Genomic DNA, 25,570 nt, shown 5'->3' on the forward strand with positions numbered 1-25,570 from the left:
AGTAAATTAATCATATCTTTTCTAATTAATATGATATTTTATATATAATTACTTATGATTCGATTTTATATATTTCAGGACCACCCGTAAACAACACGAGAAGATTAATCATAAGATCTCATGATTGTACGCAACACGTCATTTGACAACACGGTACTTTATGTACGCAACACGTCATTTGACAACATGGTACCATGGGTCGAGATTAATTCTGATCAATACGAATACGATGGGTTCTTTATTTATTTTATTTAAGTAACTAATTGTGGACCACTAACATCGGACTGCTAACTACGGACTAAGAAAATATTAAAAGTATTAAAAGTATATATATATGTAACGATTACTTAAAAAGAAAATATGTTGATATATTATATATATGGTTAGGTTCGTGATATCTATCGGAGACCAAGTCGAATTAAATATCTTCAAGGCAAAAGTGAGTTTCATTTGCTCCCTTTTTAATTGCTTTTGCAATATATATTTTTGGGCTGAGAATACATGCGCTGCTTTTATAAATGTTTACAAAATAGACACAAGTACTTAAAAATATATTCTACGTTGAGTTGTACCACTGGCATATTTTCCTGTAGCTTGGTAACTACTATTTACATGGGTATTGTAAACGCGAATCCTGTTGATAGATCTATCGGGCCTGACAACCCCAACCGGACTGGACGACCAGTATTCAACGGTTGCACAGTACTTCGTTTTGGTGACTACACTTGGTACGGTGTAGTGAGATTTCATAATAAAGGGAATATGCGACGTTGATTAAATGTTAAGTATGGTTACCAAGTGCTCAACCACTTAGAATGCTTTACATACACTTGCGAGTATATTATGTTTATGATTATGAAATCTTGTGGTCTATTAACATATTGAAATGATTGTTATGATAAACCTATGAACTCACCAACCTTTTGGTTGACACTTTAAAGCATGTTTATTCTCAGGTACGAATTAAGTCTTCCGCTGTGCATTTGCTCAATATAAGGACATTACTTGGAGCCGATCATCGCAATGGGACCAAATGTTGATGACTTCGTCCAGGTGGATTAGGACGGGTCCTTTCAGTTTTACTCCTTCATCTTCACAAAACTTATTGAATTGTGTAGAGGTGTATTCTTTTCCTCTATCACTCCTTAGTGTTTTTATACAATGGCCACTACTTTTTTCTACGATGTTTTTGAACTTCTTGAATATCGCAAATACTTCGGATTTTTCAAGCATGAAATAAACTCACGTCATTCTAGAATAATCATCGATGAAAAGAATGAAGTACCTGTTTTGGTTAAGAGACGGGGTCCTCATTGGTCCACATACGTCAGTGTGCACCAGCTCCAGTATACCTTTCGCTCTCAGAGTTTTGTCACGAGGGAAAGGTTTTCGATGTTGCTTGCCCATCATACAGCTTTCATACGTGTCAGTGATTTCTTCTATGTTAGGCAAGTCTCTCATCATATTCTTCTGTTGGAGGATTTTTAGTGCGTGAAAGTTAAAGTGGCCAAATCTTCGATGCCATAGCCATGATTCTTCGACTTGAACTTTCATGGCCGTGTCTATGATATACTGCCAACGAAGCGGGAAATTGCGATTCTCCATTCACACTTCGGCTATTAATTTGTTGTTTTGTTTCTTATCACGAATCACACATGATTCGTCTTCGAAGTGTAGAGAGTAGCCATGCTCCATCATTTGGCCGACACTTAGCAAGTTACTCGCTAAGCTTGGCACTAGAAGAACATCATTGACAGATCGAGTGCAGTTATTAGTTTGGACTGTTATAGTACCTTTGCCTTTAGTATCAACAAGCGCTCCATTCCCTAGCTTGACGCGAGACTTTACAGATGTGTTGATACTATGAAATAACTTCTCATCTCCTGTCATGTGGTTGCTGCACCCACTGTCGATGAACCAAGTGTCTTCCCTTTGTTCATTCGCAACATGGCAGGCATAGAATAGCTGATTTTTGTTTTTCTCCGGTATATCTTCATTTTCTTTCGTGAAGCTAGCTCGATGATTTTGTTTTAAATGACAATCTTTTTCTAGATGACCAAATCTTTTGCAATTATTGCACTGTGGCTTGCCTTTATGAAAGCAATCTTTCTCCAAGTGATTTGTCTTTTTGCAGATACCACATGGAGGGTAGCTTTTTTTTCTTTGATCGAACCCGGTTCTGAGTTTTTCTCCTCCTCTCGAATTTTCTTCAAGATTTCTTTTCCCCCCATTATTAGATTTTTGAGACCTTATTTTGAGTTTAGACTGAAACGCACTTTCAAGTGAGTTTTCACTGCGTCGACTCAGTCTAGCCTCGTATGCTTTTAGAGAGCCAACTAATTCCGTTACTGACAGAGTCTCGATGTCTTTTGACTCTTCAATAGCGGTAATGACATGATCGTATTTTTCGGTCATACTGATAAGTATTTTTTCTACGATCCTTTTATCAGTTATAGAATCTCCATAGGCTCTCATTTGATTTACTATTTCTTTAATTCGAGAATAGTAATCTTTTACGGTCTCAGTGTCTTTCATATTTAAAATTTCAAAATCTCTCCTTAGAGTTAGTAGTTTGACGGATCTCACCTTGACATTTCCTTGAAATTCTTCTTGAAGAATCTTCCACGCCTCTTTGGCTGTCGTAGCTCCCATGATTCGTGGAAAGATAGACGGTGTCAAAGCTTGTTGAATATAGCCTGGAGCAGCAGCATTTCTTACAACATTTTTGTTGTATTTTTCCTGTTCTTCAGCGGACAGAGTTTCGTCTTCTTTTGGAGTTGTAAACCCGACTTCGACAATATCCCACAAGCTTTGTGCTTGAAAATATGTCTTCATTCGGATACTCCAAAAATCATAGTTGTCGCCATCAAAGATGGGGACAGGAATATTGTATACATCAACGGTAGTCATGGTGTACTCGAACGAACGCCCAAATAACTCTGATACCACTTGTTAAAATTATTATTATGAATTTAATTTAATAAGATGTAATAAAATAGTTTATTAGTATTAAATGAATTATTATTTTAATGAAGGGATGATTTTTAAATATAGAAATATATGAAGACTTTATTTAAATATGAAAACTTTAAACTTTATTGTTTTTTTGTTTTTTTTTATCATTAAAATCTTACAACAAAGTGACTATATATATAGCCATCCAATGTCGGTGGACATTCTCCAAATATCTTTGATATTTTGACCAATTGAACCATCTAGTTACTTCTAGCTAGTACATATTTTCCTAGCTCTTTTAATAAGTACTAGATAATACTAATTACATCCAGAATTATCTAGAAAAAACATTAATATATTAACAAAAGCACATCATATGAATCGAACCGTAATCAATTACTTCAAACTGCTGAAGAAATATTCAGTGATGCTGATGAAGATTACTCTAAACTGTCAGCAGTTAAAGAAAAATTTGCAGGTTGGAAAAAAGATTACCTGTCTTCCTACAACGATGCATATATGGCATTGAGTATACCTGCAATTTTCGCTCCGTATGTAAGGTTGGAGCTTTTGAAGTGGGACCCACTACATGAAAATTCAGATTTTATTGATATGAACTGGTACGTTCGCTCTGTTCAAATTTCTTGTACCTGAGAGGAATATAACCCAGCAGTTTAGTGGGTAAGTAGTTTTTTTTGTTAAAACTATATATATATATATATATATATATATATATATATATATATATATATATATATATATATATATATATATATATATATATATATATATATATATATATTGATGATTTTAATATCTGTTTTCAGGCATGAGTTGCTGTTTGATTTTGGTCTGCCTGAGGACTAGAGTAAAGTTAACCCGAACGATGCTGATGTCAACCTAGTACCTGATTTAGTTGAAAAGGTTGCGATTCCTATATTGCGGCATGAAATATCTCACTGCTGGGACGTGTTTAGTGCCAAGGAGACAAAATGTGCTGTTTTTGCTACAAATTTAGTATTTAGATACGTACCTGTTTCCAGCAAGGCGATTATCGATCTTGTTTCTATTCTTTGTAACCGCCTTTCTGATGCTGTAGCTAATCTCGTGGTACGCAATTAATTTTGTTAATTAATTATATATATTAGTTAATCAGCAAATGTTTATGTTGATATTATGAAATGTTTTAATAGGTGCCAACGTGGAATACTTGCGTATTGAGTACAGTACCAAATGCAGCTAGATTTGGTTCATATAAATTTGGAATGTCGGTTCGTTTAATGAGGAACATATGTTTATGGAATAACGTTCTCTCGATATCGAATCTTGAAAAGCTCGCTCTCGATGATTTGTTAATCGGCAAAATCCTCCCGCATCTTCGAAGTATTCATTCAAATATCGATGATGCAATTAGAACTGAGAAAATTGTTGCATCGTTTTCTGGGGTTTGGACCGGTCCAGGCATCACAGGGGGTAGAAGGTACGGTTTATATGAGACGTAAATATATGTTTGCTACGCATATTTATTCATGTTGTTCGTCTTGCTTATGTGGCGTTGCCTTATTTAGAAGGAAGTTGCAACCAACGGTGGATTATTTGATGGTTCTTGGAAGGACATTGGAGAACAGACCGAGTTTTTCAGGAACAAAAGCACTTGCTCGTCGATTGAAGAAAATGCTAGTGGATTTAAATAAATATGATCATGCTCGCAAGTCGCAATGTTTCTAGAACCTTCGATCTGAAAGAAGCCATCTGATTTTTTTTAAAAGGTACTTCGAGTTCGTACGCGTGTATCCGAATCATTGGTGCATATAAAATTTGATTGTTTTATATTTTTAATTTTTATTTTTCAAATAATATGGTGTGGAGTACTGCAAGTCCATGGACTCATGGAGTAAATAAAGAACTTTTAATGTGCTAATTCTACAACTGATACTTTCAGTTATTGGCATGAGTTTATAGGCATGTAATGAAATATAGTTGAAGCGTAGGTGCTATTGGTAGAACATTTACAAAGAAAGATAAGCAATAGTTTAACATATCCTTTCATTTCCCTTGATTATTAAATTTTATTTTAGTCTGTGACTTAATTTGTGTTATATGTGTATCTAGTAACTAAGTTATCTATCACAATGACCGCTGTTTGTGATGTGGAGTTCTTAACAGTTAACACCCTACCCCTTGTTGAAAAAGTAGGCAGGGTATAAACTTTTTAAAAGGAGATTAATCTAGCATTGTCTATGTTTACGGTTATATTGCACACATTGTGATGTTTTTTTTTTTTTTTTTTTTTTTTTTTTTTTTTTTTTTTTTTTTTAACACGACTCTCTAGCAGAAGAGAATAATGAAGGGTATTTTTAAGCCAAACAAATGAAAAATACTTAATACAATCAATAACCAGTAACGTTACATCTTCTCAAGGACTTGTGGTTACATAAAGAACAGCTCTTGAACAGCCAAATCAACCAAAGAATTGCTGCCACGTTTGCAAATCTTTGAATCTTCTCCTTTCTTAGAACTATTACCAATTTTTATCCAATTAAGAACTCCATGCTATGATTTAAAATTCGGATAAGGAAAGTTAAGCCACATAAAGATGCCTTTCCATACCTCTTACGCAAAGTAAAAGATTTCCAAGTTCCTCTGGTGATTCGCAACTAACTTTTGTAAAAAAAATATATTTGGAAGACTCATTTATGAAGCGACACATATGGTTACTTTACCCTGTAGAAATCTCTTACAACATGTAACATTCGAACGAGGTGGAAGTAAAACATTATCTGTATATACTCCACCTTCACGGACAGTATAGCTCCCATTATCTGCAATCGAATATCTCCAATAATTGTCGTGCACGTATGTTTGAGCATCCTGAAGAACCTCAATTAACGATTCCAACGGTTGATCATTTCGATACCCGAGATCAGTCCGAGACCAATTCCATGACCACTGGTTGTTTACTCTTGTATCCGATACAGTAGCAAAATTATCTAAATACAAATGAAATAAACGTCAATTTATTAGCGACTTGAATGTCGCTTAGACCTAAATTGAATTTCAAGCAGGTTTAAAACCCATGAAAAATTGAATCTACCATTTTCATGGCGTCTCACACTTTTTTTAAACCTACTTATTGGCTGGAGGTCATTCGGAAACAATCTCTCTATCCATAATACGTTGAGACGGTGGACTTTCTCTACTCTTGGAGTGTTTTTACTCTGGGTGGAGAAATTACTTCTCTTTATTCTAATATAGGAGAAGGATTGTCTACATCTAATCTCCTCCATACTCTACTTTTGTGAGATTGTGTTTTGTTGTTGTTGTAAATGAAACAAACGATTAAAAAGAACCTAGTGTCTCCTATCCATAAGTCATGCCAAAATCGAATTGCTCGACTGTTTTCCGCTTCATCTGAAACACGTCATTTGGAAGAAGATCTTGCTCCACCACTTAGACTCTTTAACAATAGAATCCCAAACACTCCTCATTGTGATTGTGATGTATTTAATTTTTTTCTTCTTTCATAAAATATTACGTCTTTCTTGTATGCAATTTCATCATAAGCACTCACGATTCTTGAATCAAGCATGTCACCAATCTTGTTTGATCTTGTCATTAGTGGTTTGTTTTTGTTAGCTTCTCGCCTTTGCGCTTTGATTTAACTGAACTTCACTCCTTCACATTAGCGCTACATGTAACATAATTTTCTTTCACTATCTTTTCACTAACATTCATTATATACTAGGACAAATGGCCCGAAAAAGTAACCTAAATTACCTAATTTGACAATCAAGGTAACCTTTAATTTGGCTAAGCCCGAAAAGGATTGCAACTTAATTTTTGCTCACAAAAAAGATTGTGTGTTCAAATTGGACGATTGTAGGATGTTTTAGCTCGTTTTGATGGATGTCGAGTATTCTAATAACGATTTTAAGCACTTTTTACGAAGGAAGCAACATGTGAAACAACTTAGATCTCGATTTGCAAGTTTGAAGCTCATATGAAGGTTCGATGACTGTTCATCTCGATTTATTATTTTTCATGATGTTTTGGATCTAGTTGCTTCACAAAAAAATGATAATCGAAGCTCTTGGTATCCGTTTCAAGTCTCAATTTGAAGTAATTCGTGATATTAGATTTTGTGTTCATTGGGTATTACTTCAATTTTAAAAAATTTAAACACGCAATCCTTTTTGTGAGTAAAAATTAAATTGCAATCATTTTCGAACTTAGCCAAATTAAAGGTTACCTTAATTGATTGTTAATTTGAATAACTTATGTTACCTTTTCTGGCCCTTTAGCCTAAATACTATCTATCATTAACCTAACAATGCTAACAAATACACCGCACTACATATAAAATTTACAAGTTGCTAAACATAAATAACCACTCCATCCGTCCCATCTTAAGTATCCACTGTTGACTTTTGAAAGTCATTCTTTGTTAATTTTGACAGTAAATATTTTTATTTGTGCTATATAATATTTAATGAAAATTATATGAATGAATTAAGTTTTAAAATGTGTTTTCATTTATATAATTTTTTCTATCAAATATTATATAACACAAATAAATATATTTACGTAAGTTGACAAAGAGAGACTTTGAAAAGTCAACAGTGGACACTTAAGATAGAACGCATGGAGTATTTTTAAAACATTGGGCCTTACAATTACCTTTAAACGAGTATGAGTAACATCATAGAACTTTCACGGCACACCCCTTGACAGTGTGATGCCGGAGCTTTTACTGAGCGCTCAGACCACCATTAAAGGGGTGTTAGATTTTTTGGTCAGATGAGGTGGCATTCAAGGTTGCAGGGCTCTGACGCCCCTGACATTTTTAATGGGACGTCACCCGAAACGCTTATGGGGCGTTAGTCATGGTCATGACTGAAAATTGTTTTTGTGTCGAATGAATTTCCACCAAACAGATTTCACCACTACTTTTTATATATTATTAATATTAATATATTTGTTTTATACTCAACTACCAATAATATTTTACCACATCACTCACTACAAATTTAACCTTCAAATTTGACAATTCTCTTTATTTAACTTCACTTCATAACCTTATCATATCTTCAAAAAGTACACCATTTACCTCTTGCGTCACGGTTAATGGGTCTCTTGCCTCCATATGTAATCACATATGGTGATGTAAACTATATCGTCACATACTCATCATTATACTTGCGCCACTAACTTTGATATATATATTTTTTTTTTTGCATAAAAAGAGAAAAAGATATATCAAGTAGAGAGAGAGAGACACTTGTCAATTGTCAATTAAATACATGTTCCACTAACTAACTAGAACTAGAAAGAAACCAAGTGTTTCCTTCCAAAAACAACATTTTAATGCTAGGTTATTTCTATCCTCAAGAAAAAAGATCTAATTTTCATGAGAGAGGAAATACATAAAAACACCACCCATCTAGTACTAGCTTTTTGTTCTTCATACATACTATTTTGATAACAAACTAAGCATACCCATGAAAAAAACTTTAAAAAAAAAAAAAAAAAAAAAAAAAAACCAAAAGAAAACACCCCATACAAAAGGAACATACTGACATCCAAGTTGAAAGATCTTTAGGAAGGAAAAAAAAAAAACCCTAAATTATAAGATTTGCTACTTATTAATTAGTGACCTTCACTTTGACTTGCATATAGTTAAAAAGACCTATGATGCTCAAGGATACTAATGTTGTTTGTTCGTTGTCGCTTTACACACCCAGAAAAAGAATTATCACCATTTGTTTTCTCCATAACTTGTTTAAGCGCTTCTTGAATCGTGCTTATCCAAAAATTCACCATTTCTTGATCTTCATTTTCGTTTAAATGATCGTCTGAAGTGATAAACAAAACGTTCTTCACTCGTCCCCCAAATGTAGTGATCTCGGCTTTTAGGGTTTTTAGTCGTAGGGCCTTTAAAGTCTTGATGAGGTCCGGTAGGAGATCTGATCGGTCTTCACAACACAATGATGCTCTGATAACAAGTTTACCATCTTTATCAGATGCATTTTCTACAGTCAACTCATCGAGTTCTGTGGGGACAGGACTTTGTTCAGCAATTATCGATGTTTGGAGCTTTAGCTCTTTCACATGTTGTATCACTTCAGCTAGCAATGAAGCCTTGTCCGTCTATAGATAAATCATTAGCAACATAGTACTTGACAAACTGCACAGTATAATATAAGTACGTAGTTTAAAAACATCTAAGAACATGTGGACAGAGTTTAATTTAAAACATTAATTAAACGTGTATGATTCTAGAATATTGGCATCTTCAATTGAGTGACAGGGGCTAGTATAAGTTGGCGCAAGTTAATGGCTATACGAGATTCTATTCGGGATAGGTTTGTTTATATCATCGGTGATGGTTCTACTGTTTCGGCATGGCATGATGCTTGGAGTGACTATGGGCCTCTTGCTAACATTATTTCTAATAGAGACATCAGCTCTGCTGGGTATTCTAGAGGAGCAAAAGTATCTGATCTTATTTCTCATAATGGTTGGAATTGGCCAATGGAGTGGTTTTTGAAGTACCCAGGCTTGGGTAATATTAATGTGCCTACTCTAACAGATGCTCCTGACTCTATTAAGTGGCGTGATTACTCGGGGAACCTATGTCGCTTCTCGGTTAGCATTGTTTGGGAAACCATTCGTACTAGAGCTGGCCCGGTTAATTGGTTTCATATTGTTTGGTATTCACAATGCATTCCAAGGCATTCTTTTTTGGTGTGGTTGTTGTTGGGTGAGAACCTCAAAACGCAAGATAAATTAAAGCCATGGGAGGTAGGAAATAACGTTTCTCTTGTGTGCCCTCTCTGTTGCAGCAAACCTGATTCCCACACACATCTCTTTTTTCGGTGTCCTTTTGCTATGACAGTGTGGCAGGCTGTAAAGAATAACATGATGATCGGTATCACAGGTAATGACTGGGTTGAATTTATTGACTCGGTTAGGCCTATCGCAGCGCGAAAGTCCGTTTGTAGCATTGTTTCCAAATTGTTATTTGGTGCGGTTGTTTATATGATTTGGCAGGAGCGGAACAACAGATTGTTCAAGAGGGTTTCGAGATCAAGTAGCAAAGTGGTAGCTGCCATCTTTTCCATGGTCAGACTGAAGATCATGGCTCTCAAATGGAGGGATTCGGTGCAGGTGAAGCTTATGAAGGATGCATGGAAAGTCCCGTAATGCTTCTTGTTTTGTTTTTGTTTTTTAGAGCTTGTGTGCTCATTGTTGCTTGGTTGTTGGCCGTAGGCCTGGTCTCTACGTTTTGAGGATTGTCTCTTAGCGTATTTGTGCTTAACTGTGTAATTTGTTTCGTGTTTATTTTATTTATCGGGTAGAATTTACCCTTTACCCAAAAAAAAAAATTGAGTGATTTAAACTTTAACCTTTTAAGCCCACAAATGACTTAAAAATGAATATAGTAAAAATTTTAGTGCAAATTTAAAATTTTACGATGGAGATGCCTCTCTGACCTTGAGGTTGTTAGTTTAAATCCTGAAAATGGCATGTTATGTGTGTGCGTTTACTTTAAAAAAAATAATTCAATGAATAATGTAATTGGAATTATTGTTTCTTTGTCACAGAGACAAAAACAGCCTCTACAAAAAAATCATATGAGAGACTCTCTCTTGTTTAGAGACGTATAGAAACAACACTTAATACAAAACGAAAATGATAGTAAAGAGTTAATAAACTTTCACTACTACATATGTTGTCATGATCTAGGGTTATCTTTTACCATGTTTATTTAATGAGTCTAACAGGTTTGGCGAGCCTTAAAAAAATTCAGATACCATTAGGGTTTTGCACAAACTAGTAAACTAATTAGCTACGAACTTGTATGTTGATCAACTCACAAAAATTAAAAAAAATTGCATGATATACACAAAGAACCATAAAATATATACATGGTACTTAGAGCAAACTCTATTTAATTTGATACATTTGTAACATATACTTAGTCCGTGCAACAAAATTTTAGCAAGTAGCACTCGATATATATATGATCACATGATATACACTTGTATAATTACTCGATGCATTACTGTTGGAAACTAAACTTGATTGTGGGCTATTTGTTTTGGATTTGGGCTTGCAAGTATACAAATATTTTGGATCAAGATTATAGCCCATTATGTAGAAGCTTCTTGTAATATGTAGTAGTGAAAGTGTGTAGAATGTGTGTAGAATAATCTTGTAAAATATCTAGGTCTAGAAATACTAGGAAATATCTAGATAGTAGTAGATGATGGAGTGATCTAGACTACTCCATTGAGTAGTATAAATAGAGGGCTTCACCCCTCATTTGTAATCAAGCAAAGCAAGCAATAAGCAATAAAAGAAAAGCTTTCAAGATCAATCTAACTTCTAAAAATCATCAATCCACTCTTCCACAAATAATATACATAACCTCCTATTTCCAACAAATTGGTATCAAGAGCTTGGTTCGACAAGATGATGGCCAACAATGTCATCACATTTCCTCGCCTCACAAAGGATAATTATGATCGATGGAGCATCCAAATGAAGACCTTCCTAGGTGGACAAGACTTATGGGAGATTGTGGAGGAAGGCTATGAGGAACCTGCAGAAAAAGGTCCTCTCGGCAAGGAGAAAAAATTAATGAAGACGAACGATCAAAAGGCTCTTTCCATCATCCAACAAAGTGTAGATGATGGAGCTTTTGAGAAAATTGCAAGTGCAACCACCGCCAAGAAAGCATGGGAGATCTTGGAGAATTCTCACAAGGGAGTTGAAAAGGTGAAAAAGGTTCGACTACAAACACTACGAGGTGAGTTCGAATCCTTAAATAAGAAAGACTCAGAATCAATTTCCGATTATTTTACAAGAGTCTTGGCGATTGTCAATCAATTAAAGAGGAATGGTGAAACTCTAAGTGATGTAAGAGTCATTGAGAAGATTCTTAGATCATTAGATTCGAAATTCGACTATATAGTCGTAGCCATCGAAGAATCTAAAGATCTAGAATCAATGACTATAGATGAACTCATGGGTTCACTACAAGCCCATGAAGAGAGGTTCAATAAGAAAAATAAGGAGCCTTTGGAGCAAGCTTTACAAGCAAAACTGTCTTTCAAGGAAGAGAGTAGTGAAAAGACTCATCAACCGAGTCAACGAGGTCGTGGTCAAGTACGTGGCCGAGGACGAGGACAAGGATATATCAAACGTGGAGGTTATAGTTCTTACAGAAATGAAGAAAGAAGTCAAAATTTTCACCCGACAAGAGGTCGCGGCAGAGGCTACACAAGTAGAAGGCCAAGGTATGACAATTCTCAAACCAAATGCTATAATTGTCATAAATTTGGCCATTATGCTTCGGAATGCGAGAAGTCAGACAATTACGTGCAAGAAAGAGCAAATTTAGTGCAAGAAGATACCGAAGCCGTGAAAAACACTTTGTTACTAGCATGCAAAGGTGAAGATAACGGAGAATCAAATTTGTGGTATCTCGACACGGGTGCAAGCAACCATATGTGCGGTGACAAAAACATGTTTGTGGAGTTAGACGAGGTAATTAGTGGAAATATCACCTTCGGAGATTCCTCTAAAGTCCCGGTTAAAGGCAAAGGTAAGATTCTCATCCGCTTGAAAAATGGAAGGCATCAATTTATCTCTAACGTGTATTATGTGCCTAATATGAAGACGAATATACTGAGTATTGGACAACTCTTAGAGAAAGGCTATGATATTCACATGATAAATCGTACTCTTTCTTTAAGAGACCAAAAAGGAGGTTTGATTGCTAAGGTGCCAATGTCAACGAATAGGATGTTCATGCTAAATATTCAACATGACATTCCAAGATGTTTAAAAGCATGTTTCAAAGATAATTCTTGGCTTTGGCACATGAGATATGGGCACTTAAATTTTGGAGGGTTAAAATTATTATCAAGTAAAGGAATGGTGAAGGGTTTGCCTCCAATTAATCATCCGGATCAAATATGTGAAGGATGCCTTCTAGGAAAGCACTTCCGAAACAGTTTTCCAATAGAAGCTTCTAGTAGAGCGAAGAAACCTCTAGAACTTATTCACACGGATGTGTGTGGACCCATAAGCCCACCGTCTTTTGGTAAAAATAGATATTTTCTTCTATTCATTGATGATTTTAGTCGAAAGACATGGGTCTATTTTCTAAAAGAAAAGTCGGAAGCTTTTGGAATGTTCAAGAAGTTTAAAGCGTTTGTGGAGAATCAAAGTGGTCTCACCATAAAGGCGATGAGATCCGATCGTGGAGGAGAGTTTACATCCAAGGAATTCAAGGAATTTTGCGACAACAATGGCTTACGACGTCCTCTAACTCTTCCATATTCACCTCAACAAAATGGTGTTGCGGAAAGAAAAAATAGGACCATTCTTGATATGGCACGGAGTATGTTAAAGAGCAAAAGGATGCCTAAGGAGTTTTGGGCTGAGGCAGTGGACTGTGCAATCTATCTAGCAAATCGCTCGCCCACTAGAAGCGTCAAGAACAAAACGCCCATTGAAGCTTGGAGTGGAAGGAAGCCCGGCATCTTACACCTTCGAGTGTTCGGAAGTGTGGCATATGCTCATGTGCCAGATCAGAAGAGGACGAAGCTCGATGATAAAAGCGAGAAACTCATATTCGTGGGCTATGACTCAAGTTCGAAGGGTTACAAGTTATACAATCCCAAGACTGGTAAAGTAATCTCAAGTCGAGATGTGGTGTTCAATGAAGAAGCAACATGGGATTGGAATGTTCCCGAAGAGGAGAACTACGACTTTCTCCCTTATCCATTCGAGAGTACTGCAAGGAACGAAGAATATATAGAAGTTCAAGAATCTTCTAGTACACCATCTCCGCACTCTCCACGTACTCCAACCACTACACCTAATGAAGTGACACCAACATCAGGAGGAGAATCAAGTAGGCTACAACATCACACAAGGAGCATTGAGGAGTTGTACGAGGTAACCCAGCCTATGGAGGATCTATCATTGTTCTGTCTTCTTGCCGACTGTGAGCCAATAAGTTATGAAGATGCAGCAAAAAGCCAAAAGTGGAAACGTGCTATGGACGAAGAGATTCAAGCAATCGAGAAGAATAGTACGTGGGATCTTGCCACACTACCAAAGGGACATAAGGCTATTGGTGTAAAATGGGTGTACAAGGCCAAGAAGAATTCCAAAGGTGAAGTTGAAAGATATAAGGCAAGGTTGGTGGCGAAGGGATATAGTCAACGAGCCGGCATAGACTATGACGAGGTATTTGCTCCCGTTGCTCGTCTAGAAACTATAAGATTGATAATCTCACTTGCGGCTCAACATAATTGGAAGATTTATCAAATGGATGTCAAATCTGCGTTCCTTAATGGCCACTTAGAAGAAGAAGTCTATATAGAACAACCTTTGGGATACATCGTGAAAGGCCAAGAGAATAAGGTGCTAAAATTAAAAAAGGCCTTATACGGGTTGAAGCAAGCGCCTCGGGCATGGAATAGCAGGATAGACAAGTATTTCCAACAGAATGACTTTACGAAATGCCCCCATGAGCATGCCCTCTACACCAAAGTTAGCAATGATGGAGATGTTATGATTGTGTGCCTATACGTGGATGACTTGATATTCACCGGTAGTAATCCCAAAATGTTTGAGGAGTTCAAGAAAGCAATGGTTCGGGAGTTCGAGATGACCGACATTGGACTTATGGCTTACTATCTTGGGATCGAGGTAAAACAAAAGAAAGAAGGAATATTCATATCCCAAGAAGGTTATGCGAATGAGGTGCTCAAGAAGTTTAAGATGAATGACTGCAAGTCAATGAATACACCGGTGGATTGCAATCTCAAATTGTCAAAAGATGATGAAGGACACTTGGTGGACCCAACACAATACAAGAGTTTGGTTGGAAGTCTGAGGTACCTAACCTGCACGAGGCCAGATATTCTCTACGGAGTTGGACTAGTAAGTCGATACATGGAAGCACCTACAATAAATCACTTGAAGGCGGCCAAGAGGATACTTCGCTACATCAAAGGTACGATTGACTATGGCCTGTTTTATTCGCCTTCTGAGCACTTCAAGCTAGTTGGATACAGTGATAGTGATTGGGCTGGAGACATAGATGATCGTAAGAGTACGAGTGGTTTCGTGTTCTATATGGGAGATACGGCGTTCACATGGAGCTCGAAGAAGCAACCCATTGTGACTCTGTCAACGTGTGAAGCCGAGTTTGTAGCAGCAACATCGTGCACCTGTCATGCAATATGGCTCAGGAAGTTACTAAATGAGCTTAAGTTTTTTCAAAAGGAAGCTACGGAGATATATGTGGATAACAAGTCTGCGATTGCTCTAGCAAAGAATCCAGTCTTCCATGATCGAAGCAAGCACATCGATACGAAATACCATTTCATCAGGGAGTGTGTTACAAATAAAGAGGTGCAGATAAAGTACACGAAGTCATTCGACCAAGTTGCTGATATTTTCACAAAGCCTCTAAAACACGAGACTTTTCAGAGATTACGGAATATGCTCGGAGTGACGAAATCAAGTTTAAGGGGGGCTGTTGGAAACTAAACTTGATTGTGGGCTATTTGTTTTGGATTTGGGCTTGCAAGTATACAAATATTTTGGATCAAGATTATAGCCCATTATGTAGAAGCTTCTTGTAATATGTAGTAGTGAAAGTGTGTAGAATGTGTGTAGAATAATCTTGTAAAATATCTAGGTCTAGAAATACTAGGAAATATCTAGATAGTAGTAGATGATGGAGTGATCTAGACTACTCCATTGAGTAGTATAAATAGAGGGCTTCACCCCTCATTTGTAATCAAGCAAAGCAAGCAATAAGCAATAAAAGAAAAGCTTTCAAGATCAATCTAACTTCTAAAAATCATCAATCCACTCTTCCACAAATAATATACATAACCTCCTATTTCCAACAATTACAGGATTCTTTTAGCATACTTATATTGGGTCCATTTGAATAGACGATCTTATCATATTATACACTACCATATCCCATTATGTGAATATATTTAATGTGGAAAAATCAATAAATCATCATTGTGTGAATAAAACACAACAAAATATGGTGGATTCTTTGAAAAAGAGTAGCATACGTAGCAAGTTATTATGAGTTTTTTTGGTAATAATGATGGGGTACGTTATATTAAAGCATGAGCGTGGGTATAAAAATATATACATATTTGTATAAGTTTTATGTCATAACTGACAAAGAATGCCTAGTTTGTCTGGTGATGTTTAGACGAATAAAACCGTAGTTTCTTTTCATAATTTTTTGGTCTTCAAAAACACCGGCAAGAATGTTTGCACAACAATCTTTTTAGCTAGCTGCTCATTGGTTCCAGTTTATCTTATCAATTTTTTTTAAAATTCTTGTAGATTTGCACTTACAAAAGCTCAAATCTTTCGTACTATAATTCAGATGTTTCTTGAAATATATTATAATAATTATAATTATAATTAACTTGGATCATATCATAATAAAAAGTATAAAACACACTTAAGCTCTTCAGTTAATAAAAAGAATAAAATAAGAAATCTTACTTTGGTTGTGCTAGGAAGTAAGCTTCTAAGCTTTGCAAGATGATTATTAATTCGTTCCCTACGACGTCGTTCCGCTTCACTATGACTTTTAGAAGCTGCTAGAGCTTTAGCATCCATGATGTCTTGAGTAGTCATCTTACCCATTTCAGATTGAAGCCCAAACGGGTTGGATCCGGGTTGAACCATATGTCCAAGTGTCTCAGATAAGAGTCTTAACTGGTCATCAGAATATGATGTATGACTACCGTCATAAGCAAACTGCAAGCCACCTTGATTATCCACTCTCCTGTTAAACAAACCACCATAGCATGATAACGGTGGAGTTGGCGGTGGTGGAGGGAAGAGCAAGGGCTCGTGGTCTCGGGTCGTGTGTGGAAGAAGTGGGTTCAAGTTGTTTGGGTGGAAGACTTGAGGTAAGGTACTCCACGTTGATGGTTGTTGATGATGATGCATGATTATTGGTAGACTTGAAGTTGTGTTACCATATGAATAATCATTTATACCCATGTTTTGTTGAATTTCTTGAAGGAATGTTTGTTGTTTATGAAATCTTTGAATACTTTGACGATGATATATGAAGAGCACCTTCTTTAACAACCTCGTTTTCTTTTTTTAAAATATCTCAAAATTCAAGAATTCTTCTTGATGAATATAAATATATAATTCAAATGAATATAAATATAATTCAAATGGAAGGTTTTGGTGTATGGGAAGAGAAAGGGGTGCTCCCTTTTATTCTTGTAAATAAAAATTAAACACATTAAACTTATAAATAATTATTATTTTTATTTATTTTTTCATTTTTTATATTTATTTATCAATGTGCTACTCCAGTCGTTCTCTTTTGATTTTAGTCAACAAACAGCATGGACTTGAAGTTTATCAACTAATGGCGTCTTCTCAGTCAATAAGCTAACGAAAATCATTTGTGCGAGTTGTTGGTTTATTTTGACTAGTAGAAGATATGTGTATCCCACATAGGTGGGAGGAAGATGTGAGGGGTGAGTGACTTGGTTATATAAGAGGGGCTAAGTCTTCATTCCAAATCGCACCAATCAATACACTTTAAGTATTTGATTATTTCTTTCTTTCTTACTCTTGTTTGAGAGTTGTATTAGTTAAATATTTTGGAGAGTGTAGTTGGCTTAAGAGAGTCGTCTATATCATTGTAACAATTTGTGATATAGTGTATTTCTCTCTTTGGGGGCCGGTGGTTTTTCTCCTGTTTTGGAGTTTCCACGTTAAATCTTGTGTTGTGTATTGTTCTTATTTCTTTACTATTATTGTTGGGCTGGGTGGTGGGAATTAGTGAGACCGTAATTTCCCAACAACTGGTATCAGAGCGTCAGGTTTGACGGGGGTCTCGGTTCTAGGAGTCGGAGTATGCTCTGTGGTTGCCACGGGAGTGGATCGTCCACATCAGAAACGAGTTCTATTGATCGTATAGGGTATCTGGTTAGACAATATTTTTTCTGATTCGTAGTAATAGTTGGATTTGTTAGTGGCGAGTTGTGAATTTCCGATTTAAAGGGTCCTGGCTACCTGCTACATCTTTTGGCTATTCGAAACGTGAGCAAAATCAGAGAAAGTGTTGTTTATAGGATACGGATACGATGTCGAAGTTCAGTCCAATGAGGTTTGATGTAGAGAAATTTGATGGGAGGATCAATTTTGGCTTATGGCAGGTTCAAGTCAAGGATGTGTTGATTCAGTCCGGTTTACACAAGGCTTTGAAGGGTAAACCCACCCTTGTTCCTGGCAGTGATTCTAGCAGTAAGTTTGATGAAGAAGAATGGGATGATATGGATTTGAGGGCAGCAAGTGCGATTCGTTTGTGTCTTGCAAAGAACGTGCTTGCAAATGTGCACGGGTTATCAACGGCAAAGGAGCTTTGGGTTAAACTAGAGCAGTTGTACCAGGGCAAGGGCATCTCAAATCGGTTGTGTCTTAAAGAACAATTTCATACTCTGCGTATGGATGGGGGTTCAAAGATTTCATATCATCTAAGTATTCTTAACGGTATTGTTTCGGAACTGGAGGCTATTGGAGTTAAAACGGATGATGAAGATAAAGCTTTGAGGTTGATATTATCTTTATCATCGTCCTATGAGCACATGAAACCTATTCTAATGTACGGGAAAGAAACGTTGAAGTTTGAAGATGTTACTAGCAAGCTCCTATCCGAGGAGAAAAGATTGGAAGGTAACGGAGTCTCCTCATCAGAAGCTACGGTACTGTTGTGTTCGGATAGGCATAAGAGAAACTCTAGAAAAAATCTAACATGCTGGAAGTGCGGGAAGACTGGGCATGTAAGGGTTAATTGTCCAGGTGGAGCTAATCCGGTAAATGGCTCCAAAGACGCTAACATTGTCTCCGTTGTTACGGAGAGTGACGAATTCCTCTGAAGTCACGTCATCCTCATGGTGTGTCCGCGCCACCGTGGAAAGGGATGTTCGTTAGCGGTTCCACAATTACACATGGGCATTGGTTTGGCGTTGATGCAGGTTGTGTGGTGGAAACTGATGTTGTAGCTGATGGGACTTTCGGGAAAGCCAAACAGGGAAGTTGCACCATAAAGTTTCAGCTGGTTGTTCAACAACATGTGCCGAGGTGAAATGCTTGGAATGCGATATTCTAAGTGCTATACTCTTTATGGTGGAGTACGATAATTCTGTTAAGAGTTATGATTGTCTGTTATGACAATGATTGTCGGGTCTTGACAATATTCGATAAAGATGCAAATTTTATTTCTTGGCTTAGAGATAATGTCAGCGGCATGAAGATGAGGATCTTGAAGTTGTCGTCAAGGAAGCATCTACGTCGGTTATCCTTGCAATATGGGAAGCATGGTTATCTTCTTCTATCCAAAAGGTGGAGATTTGTTGGTTTATTTTGGCTAGTAGAAGATATGTGTATCCCACATAGGTGGGAGGAAGATGTGAGGGGTGAGTGACTTGGTTATATAAGAGGGGCTAAGTCTTCATTCCAAATCGCACCAATCAATACACTTTAAGTATTTGATTATTTCTTTCTTTCTTACTCTTGTTTGAGAGTTGTATTAGTTAAATATTTTGGAGAGTGTAGTTGGCTTAAGAGAGTCGTCTATATCATTGTAACAATTTGTGATATAGTGTATTTCTCTCTTTGGGGGCCGGTGGTTTTTCTCCTGTTTTGGAGTTTCCACGTTAAATCTTGTGTTGTGTATTGTTCTTATTTCTTTACTATTATTGTTGGGCTGGGTGGTGGGAATTAGTGAGACCGTAATTTCCCAACACGAGTTCCTCCAAGCCGTCGTCTACATCAGCAACTTTAAGGAATAATTTTGTTCCGAAAAAACTTGAAATCTTTGTACGGAGAATTTTGAAAAAAATAATTCCGGTAAGGTTTGAACTCGATAATCGTAACATTGACCTTCATAGTACGCGATGTCCCGTTTGTGATAATAATATGTCGGCTAGTTATAACATCAACCAAATTCTTCGTGGATCTTGCTCTTTTCCCATGACTCCGCTTGGCTCGAAAATATGGCAAGCGGTCGAATGGGTGAGTGTGTACTTTCTTTGAAAAAATCGTAATGCAAAGGTATTCAAGAATAAGTTCTCGTGTGTTCCGGTTTTAGTTAATGAAATTCAAGTAAAGGCGTTCGAATGGATTTCGAGAAAGCTCAAAGGAAAAAACATTAATTGGCAAATGTGGCTAACTAATCCCTCTTTGTATTTAAACTTATAATTCGGATAGGTTAGCTTTCGTGTAGGATAGCAATCTCGGCTTCCTTGTATTTTAGTGTTTTATGGGCAATATGTGTCCATCTCCTTGTAATATTTTCAGGTTCATATATAATATATTCGCTTGCTTTACAAAAAAATATATATTTATTTATCAATGTACGTTTTTATATAACCATATCCCATAGCCAAAGGATGGTGTGTGAGAGAGAGAGTGGGCGAGGAGAGAGAAACTCTAATAACTCTATCGATGTACGCAGGGCAGGCACGATCAAGGGTTATGAGAAGGTAAAGGATAACGCGAGAGAACAGATTCCAAGATTCTTCGGACACCGTTTGTCCTCTTTCATGTTCTTCAACTTCGCCGATCATTGGGGGATACCGGATTTATGGAGGATTTTTAAGAAATATGGTGACCTAAGGGATATCTATGTAGCGGCTAAAAGACTTAAGAATGGAGGTAAATTCGCTTTTGTAAGATATCATGGTGTAGAAGATGAAATTCAAATGCTGAGATCACTGGAGAAAATATCGTTTGATGAAAGGCCAATTAGGGTGTTCAAGGCGACTTCCAGGCCTAACCCTAATGCTCAGCCTTCGAGTCATAAGCCTGGTAACTACAGATGGACTCCAATTAAAAATAATGGGGTGAAGATGCAATCAGATAACTTACTAAAGGTAGATGATAATTTTCCTCCATTAAAAGAAGCTTATGCTTCCATGTTTATCCTTGATAAACACGATCTGAGATTCAAGCTTCAAGAAAAGAGGAATGAGTGGAAGAAGACTAGGGACTTTGAAAAGGTTCGTGAAGTGAATATTGATAACATTAAACCTTTACTCGGTTTGGAAGATCGAATTCTTATTGGTGAGCTATTACATGTGGGTATGTTAAATCTTATATCTACGATAAGTAATCTGAATGGAGAACATAACGTTTCCATCAAGTACTTAGGGGGTCTCAGTGTTCTACTGATTTGCGACAACAATAGAACGGCCAACAACATCATCATCCGGGAAGATCACCCTCTCAAAAGATGTTTACGTAATCTGTCTGTTTGGGATGGATCTTACAAGAATCCTGGACGGCTGGTTTGGTTGGAGATCATATGGGTGCCTTATAATGCTTGGGCTACCTCCACTTTTGAAGCAATTTCCATTTGGTGGGGTAATCCTACTGATTTCAAAAACTGCAACATTATTAATGGAAATCAAAATCTAATCTCTGCAAAAGTGTTGGTGCATACGTGGGATGATGAAGCTATAAATAGGGTTGTCAAAATTATCTCAGGTCCGGTTTATAAATACGTTCATGTTAAAGAAACTAATGACACTATCGAATTGGATACAGAAATTGTAGATTGTTCTGATTGGAGTGATGATGAGGGCAACGCAAGCGGTTCAGAAGAAATATCTGATTCTCTTTCGAGTAATGATGCCGATGATGAAAGTAACTGGGGAAGAGAAGAGTTTGAACGGAATACTAACCGGAAAGTGTCTCCTCCGGTAGTAGAAGATGAAGGGTCTGCTTTCGCTGGTCTCAAGGAACTTTTCGTTAACTATAATGATGATGTTTTTTCGGATAATGTAAAAGAGACACAAGTATTAAAAGTAGGCGATTCTTTTAACGCTTTTCCCGCTCCCAAGAACTCGATTCTCAACAACAGAAGGGAGGATACCCCTAACGTGAGTAATAATATTGTGAATAATGGACTTAAAATAGCCCAAGTTGGGGTGGAGCAAAAGGCTGGTAATGGGCCTGATGCGGATTGTAATTTAGGCCCATATTCAAAAAATGTGGGTGATTGCAGTGGGCCGGTTAGGGCCTGTGATGATGTTTTAATCGAAGATTTAGGTGACACGGATAATTCTAGTTCAGAGGAAGAGGATGCGATTATTTCATCTAAGTCAAGAAGGTCAGCATTTACGAATTCTGTTGTTGCTGATTTGGACCTTCAGCCCAACGATTCGAATAAGGATGAATGCCTTGAGCCCAACACGGGGATACACATCAACAGATCGGTCGCAGGTCATATGAATTCTAGGTCAAATCGTATATCTGATGCTTCAAAAAAATCATACATGTCTGACTCCTCTAATTGTTGCTGGAATACAATTGGCAATTGGAAAGCCTCATCAAAAATTCTCCATGCCAAGAGACTGGCTCGTAAGGGATTTCAAGCGGTTGAGGGTAATGAGATTAATTGCATTACTTGCGGGAACAGAAAGAGAAGAAATTCAAGGAAATCAGGCTCTAAATCTAAGTCAAAATCAGTCTCAAAATCGAAAGGCTGCAATCGATCAAGTAGGAAGCAGGAAAACTCTCAAACAATTAACGATTGTAGCCTTGGGGTAGAGGAATTTGTTGTCAATCTGGGACTCAATTGGTCCAAGAAATCTCAGCAAGCCTCCCTTTATTTTCGTATTTTATGTTTTACTAATGAAGATTATTTCTATGAACGTTCGGGGGTTTGGGAGTGGGAAGGTTAGTAAATTTGGTCCAATTAGAAATTTGTGCATCGCTGAAAAACCGTCTATTTTAGCTCTTCAAGAGACTAAGTGTCATGTGCGTGATGAAAAATGGTTTTATGCTTTATGGGGCTCGATGGATTGTGGATACATTCAGAAAGGCATGATGGGTAAATCGGGTGGGCAGATGCTAATCTGGGATACTTCTTCGTTTGAGGTAAATAGTCAGCTTATTAGTGATTTTTTCATAGCTATCCGGGGTAAATGGTTGCATTCGAGTGAAGAATCCATCATAATTAACGTGTACGGGCCTCACGATGACGATAAGAAACTGAGGATGTGGGATTCGTTAGATAACATTATGAGTTCTCCTGACGTTTCTTGGGTTCTATGCGGGGATTTTAACGAGGTTAGGGATTCTTCGGAAAGGTTAAATTGTGTTTTCTATAGAAATAGGGCAAAAAGATTTAATGATTTCATTGACAGAAATGGTGTAGTGACCCGAACTTTTCCATGTTTATATATATTAATTGAGATTGATATTTACATGATTAAATGTTTCCAACATGTTAAGCAATCAAACTTGTTAAGACTTGATTAATTGAAATATGTTTCATATAGACAATTGACCACCCAAGTTGACCGGTGATTCACGAACGTTAAAACTTGTAAAAAAAACTATACGATGACATATATATGGTTATATATATAGTTAACATGTTTTTATTATAAGTATGTATCTCATTAGGGATTTTAACAATGAGTTATATACATAAAAATGAGACTATTAATTTAAGAAACTTGAAAACGATATATATAACGATTATCGTTATAACAACGTCTTACTAGGTACATATGTGTAGTGACCCGAACTTTTCCATGTTTATATATATTAATTGAGATTGATATTTACTTGATTAAATGTTTCCAACATGTTAAGCAATCAAACTTGTTAAGACTTGATTAATTGAAATATGTTTCATATAGACAATTGACCAACCAAGTTGACCGGTGATTCACGAACGTTAAAACTTGTAAAAACTATATGATGACATATATATGGATATATATATATATATATATATATATATATATATATATATATATATATATATATATATATATATATATATATATATATATAGATAACATGATACTATGATAAGTAAACATATCATTAAGTATATTAACAATGAACTACATATGTAAAAACAAGACTACTAACTTAATGATTTTTAAACGAGACATATATGTAACGATTATCATTGTAAAGACATTTAATGTATATATATCATATTAAGAGATATTCATAAATGATAATATCATTATAATATAATAATTTAAAATCTCATTTGATATTATAAACATTGGGTTAACAACATTTAACAAGATCGTTAACCTAAAGGTTTCAAAACAACACTTACATGTAATGACTAACGATGACTTAACGACTCAGTTAAAATGTATATACATGTAGTGTTTTAATATGTATTTATACACTTTTGAAAGACTTCAAGACACTTATCAAAATACTTCTACTTAACAAAAATTCTTACAATTACATCCTCGTTCAGTTTCATCAACAATTCTACTCGTATGCATCCGTATTCGTACTCGTACAATACACAGCTTTTAGATGTATGTACTATTGGTATATACACTCCAATGATCAGCTCTTAGCAGCCCATGTGAGTCACCTAACACATGTGGGAACCATCATTTGGCAACTAGCATGAAATATCTCATAAAATTACAAAAATATGAGTAATCATTCATGACTTATTTACATGAAAACAAAATAACATATCCTTTATATCTAATCCATACACCAACGACCAAAAACACCTACAAACACTTTCATTCTTCAATTTTCTTCATCTAATTGATCTCTCTCAAGTTATATCTTCAAGTTCTAAGTGTTCTTCATAAATTCCAAAAGTTCTAGTTTCATAAAATCAAGAATACTTTCAAGTTTGCTAGCTCACTTCCAATCTTGTAAGGTGATCATCCAAACTCAAGAAATCTTTGTTTCTTACAGTAGGTTATCATTCTAATACAAGGTAATAATCATATTCAAACTTTGGTTCAATTTCTATAACTATAACAATCTTATTTTAAGTGATGATCTTACTTGAACTTGTTTTCGTGTCATGATTCTGCTTCAAGAACTTTGAGCCATCCAAGGATCCATTGAAGCTAGATCCATTTTTCTCTTTTCCAGTAGGTTTATCCAAGGAACTTAAGGTAGTAATGATGTTCATAACATCATTCGATTCATACATATAAAGCTATCTTATTCGAAGGTTTAAACTTGTAATCACTAGAACATAGTTTAGTTAATTCTAAACTTGTTCGCAAACAAAAGTTAATCCTTCTAACTTGACTTTTAAAATCAACTAAACACATGTTCTATATCTATATTATATGCTAACTTAATGATTTAAAACCTGGAAACACGAAAAACACCGTAAAACCGGATTTACGCCGTCGTAGTAACACCGCGGGCTGTTTTGGGTTAGTTAATTAAAAACTATGATAAACTTTGATTTAAAAGTTGTTATTCTGAGAAAATGATTTTTATTATGAACATGAAACTATATCCAAAAATTATGGTTAAACTCAAAGTGGAAGTATGTTTTCTAAAATGGTCATCTAGACGTCGTTCTTTCGACTGAAATGACTACCTTTACAAAAACGACTTGCAACTTATTTTTTCGACTATAAACCTATACTTTTTCTGTTTAGATTCATAAAATAGAGTTCAATATGAAACCATAGCAATTTGATTCACTCAAAACGGATTTAAAATGAAGAAGTTATGGGTAAAACAAGATTGGATAATTTTTCTCATT

At 36.0% G+C, this 25,570-nt stretch overlaps 2 protein-coding genes across 2 annotated transcripts; one reads left to right on the forward strand and one right to left on the reverse strand.

Annotated features, from left to right (window-relative positions):
• Window positions 1-3,474: 3,474 nt before the first annotated feature.
• LOC139900534 (transcriptional repressor ILP1-like) lies at window positions 3,475-5,329 on the forward strand. Its single transcript, XM_071883300.1, has 6 exons — window positions 3,475-3,588; window positions 3,823-4,065; window positions 4,149-4,435; window positions 4,524-4,675; window positions 5,068-5,156; window positions 5,288-5,329. The coding sequence occupies exons 1-6, from the start codon at window positions 3,475-3,477 to the stop codon at window positions 5,327-5,329; spliced, it is 927 nt and encodes a 308-aa protein (XP_071739401.1).
• A 3,253-nt stretch (window positions 5,330-8,582) lies between these two features.
• On the reverse strand, window positions 8,583-17,021 carry LOC139896936 (transcription factor bHLH30-like). The gene is made up of 2 exons (XM_071879567.1): window positions 16,525-17,021; window positions 8,583-9,102 (listed from the first exon to the last, which is right to left on the reverse strand). The coding sequence occupies exons 1-2, from the start codon at window positions 16,975-16,977 to the stop codon at window positions 8,632-8,634; spliced, it is 924 nt and encodes a 307-aa protein (XP_071735668.1). The 5' UTR covers window positions 16,978-17,021; the 3' UTR covers window positions 8,583-8,631.
• Window positions 17,022-25,570: the final 8,549 nt, after the last annotated feature.

This window comes from Rutidosis leptorrhynchoides, chromosome 3, assembly GCF_046630445.1.
Source record: "Rutidosis leptorrhynchoides isolate AG116_Rl617_1_P2 chromosome 3, CSIRO_AGI_Rlap_v1, whole genome shotgun sequence".
NCBI classification, from domain to species: Eukaryota; Viridiplantae; Streptophyta; class Magnoliopsida; order Asterales; family Asteraceae; genus Rutidosis; species Rutidosis leptorrhynchoides.